Here is a 23,974-nt window from a genome sequence, read left to right as displayed (position 1 = left end):
CTCTAGTGGGCCACGGAGGGATTGCACAGTGTGTTAAAACTTAATTAAAATACGCATTTATGTCTCTTCATGGAGACATTTACATGTTTCTGGACAAACTTACACCGAGGCCACGCACGCACGCACATAGCACGCACGTCAAATGAAAAGAAAAGTCGAGGCTCTCATACTCCTCCATTAAATATATATATATATATATATATATATATATATATATATATATATATATATATATACACGTCTTTTAATATTGTATCTGCAGTTTCATGGCTACATGTGGTATAATGAGTATATACATATATATTATTTGCTATTTCTTCTTTCCAGCTATTGCGAAAAAAGGGCCCCGCCAAATGAGACCAATTTGTTTTGACAGCTGACGTGACGGACGGGCGGGAGGGGGTTGGGGGGGTTGTCTGGTGAAATACTGAGCTCCGTGTCAGCCTATAATTCGGTTCTGTCAGCTGGAGAGGAGAAAAGGTCCACTGCTGCGCTCGTTAGAGGTGCCGCGCCGTTCCGAGCTGGTTTCTGCTACACAACCCCCCAGCCCCCAGGTTTCACCCGAAATAACCCCCCCCCCCCACACACACACACACGCACACACACAGCCATCGTTCTTGATTCCCGTACAATCTCATTTGCGTCAGTTCTCCGTTGCTCTATGCCCGCACCACCACGAATTTCCCGATCGCTCCGTCTCCTCTCTGGGGAATTGCGGGCGGGAGGGCGTCACCTGTATCCGTCGATGAAGCTGGCGTTGATGTAGTCGGAGCCCTCCACGCCCCGGATGGGCTGCAGGCAGACGCGGGTCGACTCGAAAGGCATGACGTTCACCAGGCGGTTCTTGAACTTGTTGCACGGCAGGTTGGCGCTGATGAATCTTGAGGTATGTGCTTTGGAGTTGGCCAGTTTCTGCGGGAGATGGAAGAAAAAAAAAACAAAAAAAAAAAAAACACGACAAAACAAAATAAAAATAAAGGGATTAGAGAGCGAAATTAGAGACCTGCGATAGCCCTCGACGCCTCGCCCGACACACACCTCCGCCGGCCTTTTAAAGTGGTACGTGAGGCGTCTCGGAGCCCTTTGTGAGAACAAGGTTGTCAAAGGGCACGCTTGCTCCCGTCGACGCGCGGAAACCGCACTCTCTCTTAAGCCGAGCCCTCTTTGTTCTCCGACTTCAAATGGAACCCCGGCGTCACCCCGCGTTAAAGTCCAGGTTCAAAGAACAGCCTGGACCAACCTACACAAATATCAGATGGGTATTTGTGTAGGTTTGATCCGTAAGAAAAAAAAAAAACCACACTTTTATCGAGTCCCAAGTGAGATCGTTTTGTTTTGTTTTTTTTGGATCGCAAGCAGGTCATGGATGACACCAACTGGAGAACCCCGGAGCAACGTTTCGGGCCCCGCTCTTGCTCTTTTGACTTGTTATAACCCCCCGCAGACCTAGGAATAAACATCTCGTCTCTGTTCTGCCAGGCTGAGAGGTTTGCGCGGCAAGGTTTGAAACGCTCAAAACAGCTGGCCCAGCACTGCAGAAGCTGTCATTCCCGCCATTAACTCATAAGTGTGTTGACGGCTCCCTTTTCCCCGTACCTGTATTATTCATTTTTCATGCAGACACAATCAACCCGTCACTTAAGGATTTAGTTCCCGTAAACTTTTCGGTGCAGCCTAACATTATCTTCGGTTAGAAGAAAATCCTCCCGGGGAAATTTTTTTCTCCGCCCTTTAAAAAGCCCCCGCCTGGTGCCGAACATGACGTCCGTCTGCTGCCTGGTGCCTCCCTCCCTCTTCCACGCCGACTTTTGGCCTCGTGCAGTTTGGTTTCTCGTACCTTGAACTCCAGCTCCATGGCGGTGACCGTCTCGCCCGCCGCCACCTGGGTGAGCTTCTGGATGTGGGCGTAGAGGCTGCGGGCGGGGACCTCGGTGCTGCCGCAGGCGGCCGCCTCCAGCAGCGCCTCGTGGATGAACACGTACTGGTCCTCCGTCTGCACCATGTAGTTCCGCTGGGCGCGCATGCACGTCACGTGGCCGTACACGTCCACCGTCTTCTCGTGCTTCATCCGCTCCAGCATGGCCTCGATCACGATGAAGCAGCCCGTCCGGCCCACGCCCGCACTGCGGGGAGTAGCGCCGTTTTTTTGTTTTTAATTTGGACTTCCTTTTGGCGGCCGACTGAAAAGAGATCTATATTCCGGGGCTGGAGCATGATGCATCTTAACCAAAACCAATTTAACAGCCCCTTTGAGGTACTTGATATTCCCCCCGCCAGTTACATCTCCTACATTTACTCCCGCGACTGTCATTCTTGGTTATCTTCGACAGAATGTTTTGACTATTTTATTATATATATATATATATATATATATATATATATATATATATATATATATATATATATATATATATATATATATATATATATATATATATGTATATATAAAATTAAAATCAAACCGAGATCACATTTAGTGATTAAAGAATGGAATATGAGCGCTGAGTAACCTGCGTCTAATGAAATCATTTGAAGGCTGTTTCGACAAAGGTTCTTTTAAGTCCTTCTATCCTCAGATTGTGCTTTGAAGACGGTGGGCGGCCGTCGTCTTTGAGCGGCTGCAAACCTGCCGGAGTTTTTCAGACCGGTCTTAAACGGATAGGTCGGGTATTTTACAACCCTGGTCTCATTAAAATGTCGGTTCCCATTATTTGCGACGGTTCACACTGTAGCGCGACCCCACAGAACAATTCAGTGTTGAGAACCTTACCACTCTGCTGCAACTTCTCACTGTGATGAAATGCGGTCCAATGGGGGAAAGTCATTGGCCTTAAAAAATGTCAAATCTCCTTTTTACTAAAATGAGAAACTGCGAGGTGCAACCGAACGCTATCTTCAGCTATACTTCTTACGCTTAAATCTTTACCCAGTAAAGAATATATGACAAAAGTGAGTGAAATGGATTTGTAGAATAAGACATACATGTTTTTTTAAAATATTACAACACATTAAAAAGCATGTCCGTAAAGGAAGTCTGTACAGAAATGTTTAAAACAGATCCTTATAGTCATTCTGAATTATTCTGATTCTTATTACTATCATTATTATTATTACCATCGTCATCATTATTTAGTGATTTATTCAGTTTTGTATGTGTTTATTTTAATTATTATTTATATTATTATATTATAATATTATTATTATTATTTATTTATTAATAATATATTTATTATTATTTATTATGCCTTTATTTTATGATTAATAAATAATTTATTTGATTAATTATTGTATTCATTTATTTGACATTTTTTATATTTTACACACACATGCACGCACGCACACACACACACACACACACACAATTTTACGATTAAGAACCAGGCAGGCATTTGTTTTCTCTTCATTCTTTCGTTCACTCTTTCTTTCCTTCTTCTCCCCCACTCGGAGACCCAGTTCACCTGCAATGGACCACCATGGGGCCGGCGTCTGGCGGGTCGCAGGCCTTCACCCTCCGCAGGAAGGCCAGGGTGGGGGTGGGGTATTCAGGCACTCCGTGGTCGGGCCAGGCCATGAACTGGAACTGTCGCACCTCGCGCTTTTCGCTGGAGCCGTTCTGCAAACACGACAAAAATGTGTTTATTACGTCCCCGGCGATCCCAGGTGTACGTTTATGGAGAAAAAACCCCCCAAAAAAAACACTTTAGCGTCAGCGCGCCGCAGCTATTTATTATACTCTTTCCCCGCCTTGAAAATGCATGAACAACGACAAAAAACATCACTCGAGCCTCTTCGGTGAGTCATGCAAAACCTCTATATAGAGATGCTGTTACACAACTTTCAGTCCTCACCTTGTAGAGGGCAAAGCTGCGAACACTGTAGGTGGCCAGCTCCACAGTGTCCAGCATGGCGACCTGGATCATCCCGTAGGTCTCTGTGCCGCGGCTCGGCCAGTACTGGTCACACTTTACCTGCGCAACACACACACGCACGCACACACACACACACACACACACACACACACCTTAACTGATGACTGTAATAAAGCACCGAATTGTCTATGTCATAATGTTTGCTTTGCCCCTTTACTTTCTCTACTTACTTTACAGATTTACTTGTTTTTCTTACTCTAGTAATGCCACTTACTCCCATTGAGTATCTTGTGCAATAGACGAACCTATTTCTGTTGGAACGAGTCTTATTTTATATAAAATGTTTTATTTCCTCCTTAACTTTGCCTTGTGATTTGATCTTTTTATGCCCACTACGTAGTTGTTGCCTGCCATGCCCTAAGAATCTCATCGTACCGAATGACCTTGTGTTGTACTGTTCACTTGACAAATAAAACGCTTTGAACTTTGAAGGTTTAGCTGCCTCAATACTACCGACAAAATGCACTTATCACAAGTCACTTTGGACAAAAACACCTGATAAACATGAAATGTAATGCAGTGCAATACAATGTAATGATATGTAGTGTAACGCAAACAGGGAAACATGGGAGTTGGGACAAACGAGGGGAAGGTTGGGACAAAGACTGCAGAGTCAGGATGGAGGGAGGCAGAGAAAGGGGCGGTTGGGGGTTGATTTGGGTGAAGTGTCAGAAGGGATAGAGCGACAGAGCGGATAGAGTGAGAGGAGCGCTGGGACCGAGCGCACACAGTGGAGAGTCGGGCCTGGCCAAAGGCTGGACCAAGGGGGTCCGCAGGGACAGGGGGGCGCGGGGGACAACAGATGGGGGGGGCTTTCACTCGGCCGATCACAGAGGGGGGTGATAAGTGTGGGGGGGTAGAGGGTGACGAGGGGATGCCCAGAGCTGGACCGCGAACGGACAGATGTCCTGGCGTTACGTCCACGCCACTGGTCGGCACAATACACACACTGGGTTGCGGCCGAACTTTTGCTGGATTTGTTGGATAACGAGTTTTTCCTTTTCATTATTCTCTCTCGCTAACTACCTTGATTTTTTTTTTTTTTTTTTTTTTTATCATTTTAATGAGCTTGCGGGAACATTTCGTTCGACAGAGGGTAATGCGAGATAAGCTGCGGCGGTAAATGTCAGAACGCCACCTCGGCGAGCTGCAGCAGCTGCGCCGGGTCCGGGCGAATAAAAAGAGAGGACAGACAGGTGGCTGCGCGCCAGGGTTTTATCACGACGTCTGGCACGACGTCTGACCGGTGGCACTTCAGCCGTTCAAAATGCCAGGAGCCTCGCTCGTCTCGCCACAGCTGGAAAAATAAGGCTCCTCGCAATCACAATGCGTTATTACAAAAAGGCACAGCACGTCAGCATCCTTTTGATTGAGTTTTGCACAAATTTCAAAACTGCCATAACGTGAATTTGTTGTTGTTGTTGTGTGCTGAGTGTTTTTTGACGTTCATTGTCATTCTCTTTACTGTTTTAAAAGTTGTCTTTAATTTTCAAAAATGTTTTGGCTTATATTTAATGTTTTTGTCATTAGGGTTTAATTTACATGAACATTTTTTTCTCATCTGAGGTTCAGCTTTCTGGTTCACTGCTAGCTCTATTTAATTAGTTATTATATATATTTAAAAAATATATATATGTTATTTTTAAGGTTATATACTTTATTGTTTATCATTTGGTTTAGTGTATATTGCCACACTCTTATTATGTACATTCTACACTTATTCCTGCTCACTTGGTTGCATATTGATTCGATGGAGTCAAAGCTGCCCATTCACATAAAGTTGTATGAGTCCAAGCCCCCAATATTCTCCCAACTTGTAGCTGAATATCTCCAGCTTGTCATAATGTCGGAACCGATCGAATGTTTCCCCTCGACTGTCCGAGCCTCAGAAAACAGCATTGGCAATGCATGGACTTCCCAGCGACGCGGCCTTTGGTCACGGTGCCAGCAGTGTTTCCTCGCTACGGTAGCAGCCCCCCCGCCCCACCAAAAAATGTTTTTTTTTGTTTTAAATCAGAAATTGAACTGAAATTCTCTATACTGGTTTTAGGTCTTGCTGTAATTCATGGCGGGACTATTCCTCCCCCTTCCTCCCCCCGGGACCCTCACCCTGGACTTCTCCTCCAGCCGGGTCATCATGATGATGGTGCTGGTCCTCTGCTCCCACACCATCCTCCAGAAGTCGCTGAGTGTCTCGGGCAGCGGGCCCTGCGTGGCGATGTAGGCGTTCTGCTTCCGGTAACCGTCGATGTAGTTGGCGTTGATGTAGTCGCTCCCCGGGACCCCTGGGGCGGCAAAAAAAAGACACAAAGAGACAAAACAACGTTGTCCTCAATGAGTGGAGAACGTGTCGGCGTACGACATCGTAAAGCGGCTGCTTGGCTCTTAAAAGGGACACCTTGACTTTATGGATATCGCTTATATTCAAAATGTAATCACCTAATTTTGTGGAACTCAGTCAGATCCCGGGGGCGTGGGAAAAAAAGGCTCAAATACCTTTTTTTGTCACTTTTGATGGGATTAGGTCTAATAGGATTGCCGCATAATCTAATTGCCACATTACGGGTGCTATTCAGATAACCTCCACTTGCGGAAAACAATTGCCAACACACGTGGGATCATTTAAGCGAAATTGAAAGGTTTAAAGACAAACTTCGATGGTTCATTTTGATCACATTCCCTAAATTGATAATGAAGGGTTTTTTTTGTTTTTTTTTCTTAATTCAACATTCAAGATTCAAGATGTTTATTTGTCACCTACATATACATACAAGCATACATATAGGTAGTGAAATGACATGGAGCGGGCGACCAGAGGGGGCGGAGCCAGGCAGCTCGAGCTAAGATGAATGGATGCTCTGTTATAGCAGCACTTCAAGTACTTTGACCATTAATACTTGGTACATTTAACCAGGAAGAATTATAACCGATGTTTAGACGCAAGCACTGGACCTCTCCCTAGTTCGCCAGCGTGCATTTCAGTTTCCCCCTTTTTGGCCCAGGTGCCACTGGTGTTGGTTTGGCGTGTATTTTATCAAATAAACAAAAGCAGCCAGGGCCAGGTCGCTGTGCGTCTCCGCCACGCAGGGGAGAGACAGCGGTTATAATACGTCCCGGTTTGGGATCGGACGAACCAGGGGAGCTCCTCCCTCGATTCGTCCGATCCCCAGCGGCGGAGCGGGATCCTGCACCGCCTGTCTGCAGCGTCGGCTTGACCACGCCCCTTGGTCCGCCACATCAACGTACCACATCCACTTTTACTGAGTAATTTACTTACTTTAGTCATTTTGTATCAGGGTATTTTTACTTTTACTTAAGTAAGGGGTCTGAGTACTTCACAGCATACGAAGTAGAAGAATTTAGATTTTTTTTTTTTGGCTGCACTGTTTCATCATTTTATGTCATGTTTTTATTGTGACGGTTTGCTTTCCTGACACTGTGTCCGACAGCACATCAAATAAGATCTGCGGTCCCTCACCGTCCACCGGCATCAGGATGACCCTGGAATGGTCGTAGGCGATGACGTTGGCGTAACGATTCTTCTGCTTGTTGACCTCCAGGTTGGAGTGCTCCCACGTGAACTGCTGCCCGGGATCTATGGACTAAGCGAGAGAGAGAGATAGACAGACAGACAGACAGACAGACAGACAGACAGACAGTAAAATCAGTAATTGAATCAGCTATAGATCATTTATTTTGATTTCCTGCTATTTTCTTTTTAGATATGATGTTTCTGATAGACAGACAGACAGACAGACAGACAGACAGATAGATAGATAGATAGATAGATAGATAGATAGATGGATAGATAGATAGATAGATAGATAGACAGACAGACAGACAGACAGACAGACAGACAGACAGACAGACAGACAGACAGACAGACAGACAGACAGATAGATAGATAGATAGATAGACCTAAACAATACACTTCAGTATCAGACCGGCCAACCTTGGGAAAATATTTGGAGTAAGCACAACAGTGTAACAGGGAGTCTCCGTGGTGTTTGAGTTTCTGCAGCCAAATGACTCCTTCAGTTATTCACAGCGTAGTCGTCTCATAACGATGCTCATCACATCGTATGCAAGGTACCACGACTAATTATATACAGTATACTAATTAATATCATAAGGATATACCCTTGAAATGCATCATCTTGTTAAGAACATGTTTACCAACTACAGATGCACTGTTTGCAATTTTCTTGGCCACTTCGATTTCTGATTTGTTAAAAGTCTGACCTGTCGATTCTGATTTTAATTCAGTTGTATGTTCATCAAAAAACATTGACTATAAAATAACTTCAACATTGTCGCCCGATCATTGTCGTCACATGATAGGACAGCTGCACATACGGACTACGCTGAAATTTTCACTCACCACAATAGTGAGATTGCTGATTTTGACACTGGGTGTTTATATTGTTCATTTTTCAATATGGAACAATAATAGAACATGAAACTGTCCATGAGTTCCAATAAAATAAAATACAACATGGAACGGTCACTGACTTCCAACAAAATCGGCCATGGGACTGTCACCAAGTTTCACTTTACTTCAACCTGTAACTGGACACAACAAATAACTAACATGGAAATGTCCAGTTCACATGAAACTCTCTTTCACTTTTAAGTGCAAATATACCTTTCTATTATATTTATATGGTACTTAACATTCTAAAATAAATTGCAATCATTACAAAAAAATAAACAAATAAAATAAATAGAAAACTCTCCTCACTTTCGTTCACTTCCCTCACCGTGCATTAAACCAACTGAATCGAATCGAAGGACTCCTTTTACTGAGTGACTCGTCAAGAACCGGGTCTCAAAAAGAGAGTCGAACTTGTTATCTTGCGCAGACACCCCGCTGTGGCAGCAAGGGAAAAGCAATCTGCACAATTTTGGAATATTTTCAGGACATTTTCTCTCTTTCTCTCTCTTTTTTGTGCGTCAAGTATGCAACTACGTTACATCACGTCGGTACCGGTTTGAGTGCAGGAGAATTTCTACGAGTACATGAGCGCAGTGTCGGCCGTGAGAATTTAACTGGCACAGAATCAGATATATCTGATATCTGACGCTGATCGGTCAGGGCCGATCAAGCTGAAAACCGGGCGATCGATCGGTGCATCTCATGTTTCATATGTTACCATTACGGTCACATTTTAGTGCGGAGGGAGAGAGAGAGAGAGAGAGGGCGAGAGAGAGAGGGAGAGGAGGTGAGGAGGAGGGGGCAGGATGGACGGATGAGAGCAGGAGAGAAGGAGAATCTAAAAGGGAAGAGAGCGACCGAGAGAGAGGACGAGTGCACGGACCAGGGGAAATCAACACCCAGCAAGCTGTGTGTTGTCTCAGTCCCCCCGCAGAGACGGCAGAGGGGCTGAGGGGCAGACGGCCGCTCTGAATCCTCTGGGGGGGGGGGAGACTCGCCGAGCATTTGTGCGAAGTTGAACGAAATCGGACGCAAAGCGAGCGCGATTTCTGCGTTCCTGCCATCGGGAATCGCACCACTTTGCGATCTCTGCGTCATTTTTTCAACTCCATCTCGACTCCACTTACACAGGCCCGGCGGGCGGGACGGAGATCAATGTGTGGGCATGTCTCTCTCTCTCTCTCTCTCTCTCTCTTGAAAAAAGCAGCTTGTGAAAAGCACAATCTAATGATTACTCTGGCTCTGATTTTCAATCGGCGGTGCTGGACGGGTGTGTGTGTGTGTGTGTGTGTGTGTGTGTGTGTGTGTGTGTGTGGGGTCATGTCATGGTTGGCGGAGGTGGCCGGATTATCTTCTTTTTCTTCAATAATTTACTTTCGTTGATTTATTATTCCTACTCCCATGGCATATCTTATATCATAAAAAAAAAAAAAAGAAAGCCAACCCAAAGCTCCCACGCACGCACGCACGCACACATACACACACATTATGAAGAGGCTCGGAGGGGCTGATACAATATCCTGCCGGCTGGCTCTGACTGGCCCCCGCCGATGACCCTGACCCCCCCCCCACTTCCTCTTCCTGTCTGGGCCCGGTCATACGGGTCCGGCGGCGAGGGCCGGAACGCACGTCTTATTTAACAGCCTGTTAGGTGGAGCTTCGCACGCGAGCCGCGCTGGCAAATCACTCGCATTAACGCTGATGTGCCGAGGCGAGGCGTCCGGCTCGCCCGCTGTGAGCACCACTCTGATTCTATAACCTTGCCCAAAGCCAACAACAACAACAACAACAACAACAACAACAACAGCAGCAGCAGCAAAAAACAAGCCCAAAGACAAACAGATACAAAGCTAAACGATGTAGGAGCCGACACAACATCGACACGGGATGAGAATAAACCACTTGCAACGGTTGGTAATTGACGTGAGGCGCCCACTGCTACCCGCGACCACGCCCGTCACAAGCCACCCCCCCCCCCCCGACGTGCGTCTGTGAGTTTCAATTTGCTTCAAAACGTCAAAAAGGGAATCACGACATGAAAGCGATTTGAGATCCATTGTGCGATTCTTACATAATAACCATGACTGAATGGCGTCGCAAAAAACGGCCGGCCGTGCCAAATGGAGAGGCGGCATCTTTTGAGGCGTCGAGGACAAATTTCCGCACCGCCACCAAAACGGCAGGGATTAATATATGTATCCGGACCTAATCCATCAGATTTAAGAAGCTGTGACATCCCCAAGCTGTTGAAAGCGTTCATTATTTGCCTTTTTTTTTAAATTTCATTCGTCTCTCTCACAATTGATGAACACAACAACATGACAGGCTGATAGCTCTGACACGAGAAGAATCAAGGGAGTGGTGTGTGTGCGCGTGTGTGTGTCTGTGTCTGTGTCTGTGTATGTGTATGTGTATGTACAGATACACATACACACGTATGCGTGTGCGTTAGTGTGTCAGAGTGTGGTTGTTTGTGTACGAACATGCCGCTCAGGTGGCGTCTTTGTGCTTGTGGCTATTCCCAGAAATCCATTTAATGAGCAGGGAATCTGAACTCAAAGGAATGAGGGCAACCCTCCACCTGCAGCATCTCGTCGGAGGCTTGTTGTGTCACTCTGCGCCGCTTCCACCCCACGCTGCCTCCTGAACGTTGGACTTGACGGCTATGTACTGGAGGTGCCGGTCGCAGATTACCACTTTAACGGGCAGCGTAGCGAATATAGGCAACTGTGCATTTTATCGGCCTTGCAGTCATGACTCTTAAAAGAACACATCGCACCAATCACACAAGTTTTTTTTTTCAAATAATAATCAACTTGTTTGTTCAAACGACTGACACAAGGATTCATTTCATCAAAAGGTTTAAAAGAAGGAAAATGGACCCATTGTCCTCGATCGGATCGTTTAAACCCGCGTGGCAACGATGAACACCGGTGTTTGAAGCTGTCGGCCGCCAAATGATTAAGCGGACGCGGGCAGCGCTCGAGCATCCGTTTCCGCCTCAACCCGCTCGCTGAAAACTGAGGGATGGACGAAAAAAAAAAAAAAAAAAAAAAAAAAAAAAGTCCACTTAGTGGCTGTTTCGTAATTATCTGCCCCCTTCCCCTTTTGCCACCGGTAAACAGTGCACCCATCTGTCCCCTGTTATCCTCTAGGAAATTCACCACTTTAAATGCAAATTACCTTCCTTTGTAGGACATCAACAAGCCATAATCCCCCTCGCTGCTTTTACAGTTAGGTAAGAGCACTGGAATAATACACTTGGAATGGAGGAAACACGATTCATGCATACTTTAGCAGCATACCTTTATTTATTATTCTTTTTTCTTCGCAAACCCAGGCTTAGGCCGTGTGATGCTAAGCCACAAAAAAAAACAAAAAAAAACACACACACACACACAAAAAAACACACAAAATAAATAAAGAAATAAGGAAGGAAAGGGAATGATAATGTGGTTTAGGAAATCAACTGCATAGGGGGATTGCTACGCTCAGCACACACACACATACACACACACAAATAAATATGACTATATGTATTTACCTCATTAGTAAGCACTCTTGGCATTTGTGAGTGTCTTTAAAGAATGAAAAATAAAAAACAGTGGGTGAAAATCCGCCTGTATGGAGAATGTTTTTTTTCCTGTTGTCTTCTCTCGAAGTGACTTCATTCTGACGTCACTTCATTATGCTTGAGGATTTTGTTGTTGCAACGACAACAGAAAAAGCTTTCTTACTGGTACCGCAGACTTTTAACTCCACTTCCACTCTGGGATTTCTTCCGAGTGGAAGTGGATGGTTCGCGTTTCTCGTCTTCTCTCGTGGCGCCCGCGAAGTTGTAATTCCCGATACCACTGCATGTTTGACAAATGACTGAGCTGAGCACAGAAATTTCAAAATTGCAAGCACTTGTTAAAAAGGGTTCCCGGCAAAAATGTGACACATGATTATCCGAGCTGCTGCGCCGACTCGCTGTGAAATAAAATAACATTTCTTTACACTCGCCCTGCCACTCCGACTGAGCTACGACACGCGGCCTTTTGAAGACCAGTATATCGAGTGAGTCGGTAAAGAGACATTTTCAGGTCAAGGTGGAAGACCAAAATTCTTAAAAGCTAAAACTTTCCTCGGAGACGTGGCGACGTTCACTCGCGCTGGAATACTTGATTCTGATTGGTCGATCGTGGCAATCAGCGGTCAATAAGACGGAGACAGTAAAAGGTCATACATACATATAGTACATACACACACACATAGATACACACACACATACATACATACATACATACACACACACACATTCATAGATACACACACAGACATACATACATACATATATATATACATACATACCTACATATTTACAAACACACACACATACATACATACATACATATATATATACATACATACCTACATATTTACAAACACACATACATACATACATGCATACATACTTACATACATACATGTATGCGTGTATGAATGTACTGTACATACATACATACATACATACATACATACATACATATATACATACATTAAGATTCCTTCCTTTATAGTTAAGATGTTATGCTCTGCGGAATACTCAATTCTGATTGGTCAATAGCGGCTGTCAGCTATCTGTTCATAATTATTACCGGTCCCTGCGATGCCTCCATGAGAGGACAAAGGACAGGAAGTAGTCACCTCGTACTCCTGAGAAAAGCGCAGGCCGTCGTTGGCCTTCAGCCGCTCGATGTGGTCCGACAGGTCACAGGTGGCGATGGGGGGATGCTCCCTCATCCCTGGAGAGAGAGCGAGCAGGGAGAGGTCAACATTCCCGTCCACGCAAGACAAGCCATGGACACAACAATGTGGACACTTGGACGTGTATGTATAAGACACTGACTTGTCTTACACAAACCCACACACCCAGACACCCCCACACACACACCCCCACAACCACAACCACGCACACGCACACGCACACACACGCACACACACACACACACACACACACACACACACACACACACACACACACACACACACACACACACACAGTGAGGCAAGCAAGCATGCACAGACCAATGGGTGCACGTGTAAGACAGACAACTTTTAAATGTGAAATTTACGGAATCCCTCAATTTGAACCCAAAGAGAAGATTTTAAGCGATCAGCAACATAACATCACTGCAAAAAAATAACCCAGAACCCATAATTAGCGCAAAATAAACTAGATTATCTGCTACAAATAGCAACAACCATAGCAAATGTAACAGTACAACTATTATAAATTGACTTTTTTGTACAAATTGCAACTTTGATATGTACATCGGTGCACGGTGCACATTGATGTCTTCACATTTTCAAGTTTGGAATTACATCCCTACCCTCAGGGCCAGCTCTAGCCATTTTGCCACGCTAAGCAAACTGGCAAAATTTTGCTTCCTTCTATAAGGAATCAGAGTACAATAAAATAACCTACATCTAAAATAAAAACACACTGTTTTGGCGCGCCCTGGGCGCCGTCGGTACCGTTGGAGAGGGAGAGAGGTGCGCAAATTGCACCCGACCGCTCCCTCTCCCCGCCCCCTCCCCCCCTTGGGATGGTGCCCTGGGCGGACGCCCGTGTCGCCTATAGGAAGAGCCGGCCCCGCCTAACCTGACACAAACACTCCTGCTCTTTCAAATACACACACTTTCGTTCACACTCAGACTTACTCTTACACACACACACACACACACACACACACACAGTAAATTTAACCACAGAGCAGAGAGATGCGTGCTGCAAAGCTAACTGTCACAGAGGACATGAGGTGGTGAGGGGTGAGGGGTGAGGGGGAGGAGTGGTGGGGTGAGGGATGTTGGGGGAGCTCGGTGAGCGGAGAGGTGACACCTGATGACTTGCAGAGCGGCTCGACGGCAGCACTGCGCAGCCACGATGGTCGCGTGACCGCGTGCGAGCATCGTGTGAGAGACTCAGGGCTGTGGCAGGACTCTTAATTATGCTCTTTGTTATAATGATTGTATTATTATTTTTTTATTATTATTATTTGTATATTATTATTGTTTTTTATTCTTATTTAATTTTGTATACATTTGTTATTGTTGATTATTAATATAATGATAATAATATATTATTATTATTATTATCATTATTATTATTATATTATTTTTAATTATGAAATTATTATTTTATTCTTTTCCCCGCTAATGGTAGGCTGCCTGGTGGTATATGTTTCCTATTCAAGCTTTAACTAATGCTCATTTTAATGTGGATTCGATTTTATCCATTTTCTATTTATACTCTTTTTTTCATGTAAATGAACAGTTGAATAACCGTTTTTTACTCGGGAGTGAAATGTGACATCTGTGTGCATGCGTTTCATCCACTGATTAGTTGTGTGACGTTTTTCCTCATTTGTATTTTTTTTCTTATCTTGGATTATTTCTTACCCATTTTCTGTTTGACTATAATTGGTGGCTCTATGTTTAAGGATTAGTCATTCTGCTTATATCCAACCCACACATTTTCCCTCCTCCAAATGTATTAATTCAATCCAGCTTTTTTTTTATTTTATTTTTTTTTAATCGTATTATTGACCATTGTATGTACAACTGTAAACACAATGGGATTGATACAGGGAAGGTCTGGTGGGCATTTTGGTCGTTGTAGCACTGGCACTATTCCAAACACTCACCAACTCACTGTCACATGTATCGGGAATGAGTGTAAAGACACGTTGGCACAAAGCCCCCAAGATCCCACCCCCAAGAAAGCTACAGGCAATAACTGTTATGTGCAGGTACGGCAGACATAACAGGTTTAAAGGAGGAAATGCAGGAAGATAAAGGGAACCATGACATGCAGTTTGGTAATTTCCTGTAGCCACAGAGAGGCATGAGCGGAGGGGCGTGTTGGACGATCTACACTAACGGTAAATATAAGCGCTGGAAAATGTCTTTTCAAAAAGGCTTTGGGAAAAAACAGATTGATGGAAAATTGATTGAATTAGCCGGTTTGCTTGAAAAATGCGCTCTAAATTACTATCATTGTGAAGTGTTATTATCTCTTAAGGAGGGTTCGGTTCGCCTGGAACTGAAAACATAATAATGTAAAAATGCACTCTCCTAAACCACATCAAACTAGATTTATTTATTAAGATCGAAGGAAGTTGTGGAAGCTGTTGGATGGAGGTTTGGGCGATGCTGTCGTCCATTGGAGATCTTAAAAGCTTTACATTACAATCAATTAAATAAATGTATCTTGGAATATTGATATTTTAATTATTATTTGACATATTGAATTATATGTCGGAATGATCACAAATGAACCAAAGGATGGACGTCAGCAGTGGTCATGAGGGCGAACTAGGTGTTGCTGATTGGACAGTTTTGGTTTTTCATAGGTGCTGTCATAGTCCTTTTGTTTTATTTTGCCTTTAATTTAAGCATCAAAGTTTAGGTACAATTCTCCGCAGTCCCTGAATTTCTCTGAAACTTCTCTGGAGCTTGAACACTTTTTTTTGTTTTGTTTTTTTTCAGCCCCATGCCTTGATATTTCACCTTATCAACGCTGTACGTTTGCCCTCGAGTCATTTTCTCATCTGCAGCTTCTGGTGGTTCCAACTTTTGATTTTATCCGTAAATTCGCGGCCGTGCGATATCATCGACCATTGTCAGCGGGTCTCGGTTAGAGTTTTGCAAAAGTCAGTGCAGCAAATATTCAAACTATGATTGAAAAATGCTGCTCAAAGAACACCTTGAGTCGCTCTAGTGGATTCTGAAGCCCAATTTCTGAGCTACGGTACTATCTATGTTGCTGAGACTGATATCATTACTTACATAGAACATAATTCCTTTATGTCCACAAGAAATCAAACTGCTTTATGGTACACTGTCACTTGAAACATTTTTTACTCATCGCGTGAGAGAAGCAAAGCAAGTCGAATATTGGGAATGGCAAGCTCAGCTTTGGCCAAAGGCATCGAAAGGTCAAAGGAGGTGAAGAAAGTGGAGAGACACACAGATGAACGGTGTGAGAGGAGGGAGCACCGAAGCAAACGCTAAGTGACGGGAAACAAGGGAACGAGGAGACGAGGAAAGGAGGAGGAGAAAGAGGAGGAGGAGGGGTGGAAACTAACTTGGCACGATCGGGCAACTGGGGACACTGGAACCTGCAGGGGGAGCGAGAGACAGGGAATAACAAACATTTAGGAATAAAGAAAGAAGGAAAAGGAAAAAAACAAAAGAAAACAAAAAACCAGGAGAGGTAAAGGGAGAAAAGGCTCTTTTCTTTGATCAATGGGTGCAGCGTCGGGGTTTTCTGGAGGCCCGTGGGTGCGTAGCTTTTTGTCCAAATGCCTACTTAGCGTCGCCTTACTTGTCTTTGCGTGAAAACACTCTGACACAAGATCTCATTTGGAAATGTACTCACTCATACGTAAATGAAAGGGCCGTGCAGATATTCCTTTCTGACGCAAATTGACATTAAGTGGTCGACCATCTCCCCTGAAAAAATGTTTGGGGGAAATTGGGAAATGTCGGTTTGAGTTTTCCCACTCAAGCCTATAATATTACCTCCATTTTTATAGTGCACTCGGGGCTGCCGACCCAAAAATCGTAATTACGCTTTCCAATTAACCACATCCAATATGCGCAAAAGTGATCATTTCACAAGTGCTTGGATAAAGTAGAGACTTCCTAGTCGTCGAAAAAAAGCCAAGCAATGTTTGTGAGTGGCAGAGGTACGGAACATTTTATGGACAGTATTTATGGACACGGAGTAAAACCATCGCCAACTGCCCACCTCTACCTACCTTAACAATCTCTAACTACCTACGGTGGGGTGAATTTGCAATGAAATGGATTGCGGCCGCTGACAGCACCACCAATTGCGCATCGATTCCCGCTATCCGCGCCGCTTTGGCCTCCGATTCTCAAGAGATATTGCGCTGATAATATGACGGCGCAAAAACGCGCCCTATAAAGTTTTTCTGCTGAGGGCAGTTTGCCCTTGTTTTGTGGCGTCTCCACTGCGGAGTCGTTACACGTTTACGACTACGACTGCTTATTGACTCCGTGTATCCAAATCACTTCAACGTGAGCAAATACGGGACGATTTTGCAGGGCGCACTCGCTTCAATCCGGCCCGAAAGGCTCCGCTGGGAGGTAACCCACGCGGGTGTCGGCGGAGCTCCTGCCGCCCGGGCCGCGTGCCCTTCCGCTCTTGCGTCCCTCGGGGTAAACAACATCTGCCAGACAACCCTGATAGGGGAGCGGACAGAGGAAAACCCTGGAAAATGTCAGACTGAAAGTAAAGGTTTAGGAGGGAAAAAAAGGTCCATCATCAGAGGAAGTAATCACCGAGATGGACGGAGGTAGAGGGAGCCCGCACAGAGAGAAAGGCCATTCAATAAATACATAGATAGACAGATAGATAGATAGACAGATAGATAGATAGATAGATAGATAGATAGATAGATAGATAGATAGATAGATAGATAGATAGATAGATAGATAGATAGATAGATAGATAGATAGATAGATAGATAGAGGAGACGTCAGAGGACATCATTGACCATATACTGTACCTCCATGTGCTATTAGCAACACTTTGGAACCTGTCCTCCTGACCTGTGTGGCTTTTGGGACAAAGTTTGTATCTATACATCTGCTAGAAAGTTGGAGGTCAGGGGCTCGCTAGACCTTGTGTGTGTGTGTGTGTGTGTGTGTGTGTTTGTGTGTGTGCGTGTGTGTGTATGCGTGCGCGTGTGTGTGTGTGTGTGTGTGTGTGTGTGTGTGCGTGTGTGTGTGTATGCGTGCGCGTGTGTGTGTGTGTGCGCGTGTGTGTGTGTGTGCGTGTGTGTGTGTGTGTGTGTGTGTATGTATGTGTGTGTGTGTGTGTGTGTGTGTGTGTGTGTGTGTGTGTGTGTGCGTGTGTGTGTGTATGCGTGCGCGTGTGTGTGTGCGTGTGTCTTGTGTCCATGCCTTGCGTCTGGTAGTTGAGCCTCCTCATCTCCACGGGGTCTGAGGAGTGGGCCAGCAGCGCGTCCTTGACCCCCGCCATATGCTCGTCCTTGGCCGACGGGGACGTACGCTTCCTGGTGGAGGGAGAGAACGAGACACCATTCTCACAACATGCGCCACATTTGCAATTACAGCTACACCTCCCCCCCTTATGTACGTTCCAAGAGATTACAGCCAATTTGTATAGGATGGGGTGGGGGGTGGAGTTCTATGCATCTGAACTGTAGACATCCAACTTGTTTTTTTTACGTTTACAATTCCATGACTTAAAACGGTAGGACAGTATTTTGGCCTGCTGCGGTGATGTGCTGGACGGCAGAGATGACGATGCGTTGGGGTGATTCTGACACATGCGGGTTCGATGAGGCGTTGACATAAAAATACTTGAGACGCGCAGCTTCTCGAGACAATGCTGTTCAACGACATCCTGAGGTGGTCTTTGCTCATCAACACCTCCTAACTTTTTACCCAAAACCAATCAGGCTAAGCTATACTGTATGTTAATAGGGTTCTTGTTATTTCTGTTTGTATTTTATTGCTCCCCGTTTGGAGAAAGTGATCTGTTCACTCTCTGGTTTGGACGCAGGGTCAGCCATACCATCCCCAACCCCTCCGAGTAGTCGGAGGGGGTTGGGGATCACTTCTGAAATGGGGATCCAACCCATAGGACCCATAGGAGAATTTTCGGTGGTGGAAATAGGCGCTGTTGCTGTGGCTGTTGCTGTTGCTGTTGTTGCTGTTGTTGTTGCCGTATCACCTTAACCGTGGCTACGTCTTCACTTGAGTTCTCGAGCGGCGGGGGTTTGGGCTCGACGCTTTAAAATAGAAACGGTGCGATGGTGTGAAGGGTTAGGTGGCGCGGGGTGGGCGGGGCATGTTGAGACCCCAGGCGGGATTGAGAGGAAGATCGACATGATTCTGACAGCTCAGTATTACACGCCGGCTTTGCAACACGACGCATACACACACACGAGCTGCTCATCACGCGTGCTGTCAAACAAAACCAGGCGTGTCTCATGTATCCGGCGCAGCTGATGACGGGCAGGACTCAAAGACGGCTCACTTTGCCGTCTGATCCTGACATTGTAACAGAAACAATGAGCCCTGTCATCTCACATCAACGCTGTCGGGGAAAAAAAAACAACAAAACAAAACAAAAAAAAAAAAAAACATGGCAGCGATCTGACCCCAAAAACAGTGTTTTTTTTTGTTTTTGTTTTTTTTTCCCCACCCGTGGAGGTGCCTGACAGCTCGAAAAGAGAGCGGGAGGAGGAGGATGAGGAGGAGGAGGAGGAGAACGAAAGCGTGGTTGTAAAACAGGGAGTACTAACCTCTCTTGTTTGCTGCATCCACAGAAAAGACAAGAAGCGCAAGGGAGGGTAGAGACAGAGAGAGAGAGAGAGAGAGAGAGACAGCGTTACTGACAGCAGAGGATTCCTCGACAGCGGTTCAGCGTTCGGCGGCATTAGCGCGTTCCTCAAAGTGAGTGTTTTTCTTCCCTCGCTCTGTCTCTCGCACCCTCCAACCATCCTCCTCCTCCTCCTCCTCGTCTTTCTACCGCCACCCGCCTCATTTCCCTTCCTGAGTCTGCCAAGCTTTACGGAGCTTTATCTTCAGGCCCTTCGGAGCCGTCCTGCTTCTAACCCGGGGTTTTTACGCCTTCCCAAACGCCCATTGGCGGCTGCTCCTCGAGTGCCCCCATCGCTATCCCTGTACCACTGTACCACGGGTGCCCGTCCCTACGGCAGGGCAGGACCCCTCCCTACAAGGTGATTCGCGGCGGCTGGAAGAAAGAAAGAGAGAGGGGAAGCGGAAAGAGAGAGAAAGAGAGACAGGGAGAAAGCCCCAACGTGGTCGCAGCTCAGTGGCGCTCGCGCCGGGGAAGTCATTCTCTCCGACTGGAGCTCCATCTAACGCGAGCCCAGATGTCTGGCCCGAGGACAGCCCTGGCCGCTCTTCAGTGCACTGTTTTCTTTCCCCTGCGCTAACAGTTGGAGCCGTGTCCCGGCACTGGAAGGCAGGCGGCCCAACTGTTAGCTTACAGAAACAGCCCTGAAGGGGGTGGCCCTGGCTCCTCCCATATGCCAAGGAACACAATGACCCTCGAGCCCCAAGTCTCCCGCCTAGGCTAACCAAAGAAAATAACTCCGCTCCCAACACTTACACCGTGGCTTTCATTAATGGAGCACGCAGCATTTCACTTCTTTTTTTCGTTGTGGGTGCCCCCGCCGACGTTTTTGCGTGAGACACACCAAAGATTTCTCACGCCCGACGAAGGGGCGCCCTCCCGCTCACCTCTTGAACAGGAGAATAGCAATGACGATGATGATGATGAGGACCACGGCCAGGACGGGGCCCATCACCCAGAGCATCTCGGGCTCCTCGGTGTGCCGCACCATGCCGCTGTGCAGCCGCACCACCATGGCGTCGGAGAAGGGGCTGGCGGCGAACATCCTCTGCTGCACGGGAGACAAGGGGAAAGACGTTGACTCCTGGACGTTAGAATCAAACGTGGCGGTCGCGCATCGAGTGGGGGAAAGCGCAAGAGTTCTACTAAAGCAGGGTTTAATGAAACAATGACTCAAGCCCGACGATCCAAAAAACAGCAGCTACATTAATGCAATCTACTTCATGTATTGGAAATGAGCGTTCTGCTCCATGAGATCCAGCCGGCACGGCTGATAATTATCTTCACTTAAAAGTCTGTTCGGTTAAAGAGTTTTGTTTATCGTCAGTGTAAGGGGCTGTGTCCTACATTTTCCGAAAGTAGTGGTGGACTTAACTTCGGGATTGGAGAAAGAGGACCGGGGAAGTGCTTCTTTCTTAAATAAATTGAAACAATTCCTCATCTTTTTAAACAATATATTTAAGTATGAGTATACGATGAAAATGACGTTGCATGAGATTCCAATACAGTTGCTATTCAGGATTTGTTTATCGCAGGAACAACCGTGTAAAGATGGTTCAGGATCCGACACAACTTATGAGGAAGCCGAATCCATTCGCGATTGGGACGGGGAAATCTAATACTTCTCAACGCCACACGCAAAACTGTAGAAGCCGCCTGATTCTTCCTAAATTAGGCCAGTGCTGACTCATGGCTGATTCTGCTTTGGAGAAGTCTGCGGCTTTGAGATGCTCCCTTTCCTGCGAAGCGCCGCCGTGGGGGACCACCTTCTGCTGCGAGTCAGCTCCTTAGGAGCCGCCCAAAACCCCTACCAGACGCTGTCAAAGCATTTCTCCAACCTGGAGAAAAAGGTGCCAACGCTCCCTGCTTTGTCGGGGTTCCAGCACAGCGTGTCACCAAACTGCCAAAGATCCAAGAGGAGTGTTTCCAGCGTCTGCAGCGACGCGGGGCGCGTCACCCCGCGAGGACTGCCACCGACGTACGATCTGCCAGTCTCAGGTGGGGAACCAAGGACCGGAAACTTCAATGGACCCGCGAGAGCTAATCTGCCACCGCTGACGCTCCAGCGGTAGGCTGACGACTTCCAGGCGAGCCCGACGTACTGTCAGCCATACCAGTCAAATTTTGAGGGGGGGCTGACAACGGTTGAGATGCGGTTTGGGAGGGATTAGTTTAAAATAACTCAAATGTAAAGCCTTACCGCGCTGAAAGACAACAAGCATGTAGCCTGAGACACCCTGCGATGTCTAGCATGTCGATGTGAAAATAAACCCAGCTAACAACCATTAGTGACTAACACAGATGAATGGATTTATATAGGTACAGTATATACCCTCAATTATTTCACAGCTCTGTGTAATACTCCATTCCAGTCCACTGTGGCAATCAGCGACAGTCATTTCTGAATAACGATGACTTTCATTTCACACAGCCTATATGCTAATGCTAACTCGAGCTAGTGGCGCCATCTTGTGAAGTGACAAAGAATCTTTCCATCCATCCATCCATCCATCCAAACAACTATATCTATCCATCCATCCATCTATCTATCTATCTACCTACCTATCTATCCATCCATCTATCTATCTATCTATCCATCCATCCATCCATCCATCCATCCATCTATCTACCTACCTATCTATCATCTATCCAGCCATCTATCTATCCATCCATCCATCCATCCATCCATCCATCCATCTATCTATCTATCTACCTACCTATCTATCCATCTATCTATCCATCCATCCATCCATCCATCTATCTATCTATCCATCCATCCATCCATCCATCCATCTACTGTATCTATCAATGTTAAAGTTCCCATTTGCTCAGCTGCCTCTTGTTGCAACAAGCTACTTTGACTCCGTGGTGGAGTCTGAATTTATTTTTTTCAAAGACAAATTAAAGATGTGTAGTCATGGTCCAGAAGAAAACCCAGAGCAGTCTGGTGAGGTCCAGGTAATTGCGGCTCTGAAATTGATTCCTCCAGATTTGGGGGGGAATCCGAGGCGGTGGCAAGCATACCTGATCAGTATAAATGACCAGCGTTCAACACCATTTGTTTCATTTGCTAATTCCGCTGATATAGATGTATCACAATTAAAGGGAAGCCCCAAGTTCTCTCCCCGATATGAGAATGTAGAAGACACTTTCCCTGAAAGGAAAACAACATATTTCAGCCACTTTCAGTCCATTTTGTAAATGACAATGTCAACCCAGCCGGAGAAAAGTGTCGATGCCGACAGCTGTTCCACGTCCCCTCCCCGCGCGTGTGGAGGTGTCACTTCTGCCGCAAGGACGACGGCTTCCCACTTGCTCGGGAGTGCAAAGAGGACGCTGCCGACGGGAACACAACTTTTCTCACTCTAGCTGGTACGAATAAGCCAGAGAAACCTACGCAAATGCCATTTTCCACCTGCTTTGCACTCTCTGTCCCTCCAGTCGCCATCATTCTGTTTCCACTCTCGTTGCTTTCAGCCGTTCAGAATGGCTCTTTGTTGGAAAAGAGGAAAAAAACAGCACAGCTGTCACATTCCGGGGACCAAGAAAGGAATGTTTTCATAATCTTTCAGTGGGTGGCTGGGTTTGTGTGTGTGTGTGTGTGTGTGTGTGTGTGTGTGTGCGCGTGCGTGCGTGCGTGTGTGTGTGTGTGAGAGAGAGATCCATTTTTCATTTGAGGTGTGCTATTTAATAGAAAGTAATCCTCTGTGTGCTCTCTCTGGTTGGCGTACCCCACGGTACCTGGATGATAAGTGACAGAGAAGGCGACAGGGAGTGGGAGCGCGGCTGTTGAAGGAATCCTGCTTAAGAACAGTGGGACGAAGAACGTTTCATTTTTCGTGTGTGTGTGTGTGTGTGTGTGTGTGTGTGTGTGTGTGTGTGTGTGTGTGAGTGAGTGTGTGTGATTATAATGTGTTATGGCAGTGCAATTTTTTCCTTGCAGTCTGAAACTCCTTCGCAGCGTCCTTTTTTCCCCCACTCGCAATGCATCTTTTGCTTTGCGAAAGGAAAATAAACAGGGGTCTTATTTATAAATTGGGCGTATGCACAAAGGCGGACGTGGGTCACATCTTACGCAAATGTCCGGGGTTGATAAAAACCAAACTTGACAGAATAATGCACAGAAGTCTATGGAAACATTTGACCCGTGCTGGTGCACATTATAGAGAAACAGTAACTCCGATA

The 23,974-nt window shown here is 46.0% G+C and overlaps 1 protein-coding gene across 1 annotated transcript in view; it reads right to left on the bottom strand.

Moving 5' to 3' along the window:
- ptprfa (protein tyrosine phosphatase receptor type Fa) overlaps window positions 1-23,974 on the bottom strand; it is a 196,385-nt gene that overhangs the window by 9,104 nt on the left and 163,307 nt on the right. Inside the window, exons 19-27 of the mRNA XM_080017516.1 lie at window positions 20,677-20,840; window positions 18,343-18,455; window positions 13,054-13,151; window positions 7,408-7,531; window positions 6,039-6,214; window positions 3,849-3,968; window positions 3,459-3,613; window positions 1,838-2,123; window positions 734-912 (exon numbers count right to left, since the gene is read on the bottom strand). Coding sequence (XP_079873642.1) covers window positions 734-912; window positions 1,838-2,123; window positions 3,459-3,613; window positions 3,849-3,968; window positions 6,039-6,214; window positions 7,408-7,531; window positions 13,054-13,151; window positions 18,343-18,455; window positions 20,677-20,840 — 1,415 coding nt within the window. The remainder of the gene's footprint in view (window positions 1-733; window positions 913-1,837; window positions 2,124-3,458; window positions 3,614-3,848; window positions 3,969-6,038; window positions 6,215-7,407; window positions 7,532-13,053; window positions 13,152-18,342; window positions 18,456-20,676; window positions 20,841-23,974) is intronic.

Source organism: Zeus faber, assembly GCF_960531495.2.
Source record: "Zeus faber genome assembly, chromosome: 1".
Classification (NCBI taxonomy): Eukaryota; Metazoa; Chordata; class Actinopteri; order Zeiformes; family Zeidae; genus Zeus; species Zeus faber.
The sequence above is the reverse complement of the archived record's forward strand: the minus strand, read 5'-3'. Positions and strand labels throughout refer to the sequence as shown.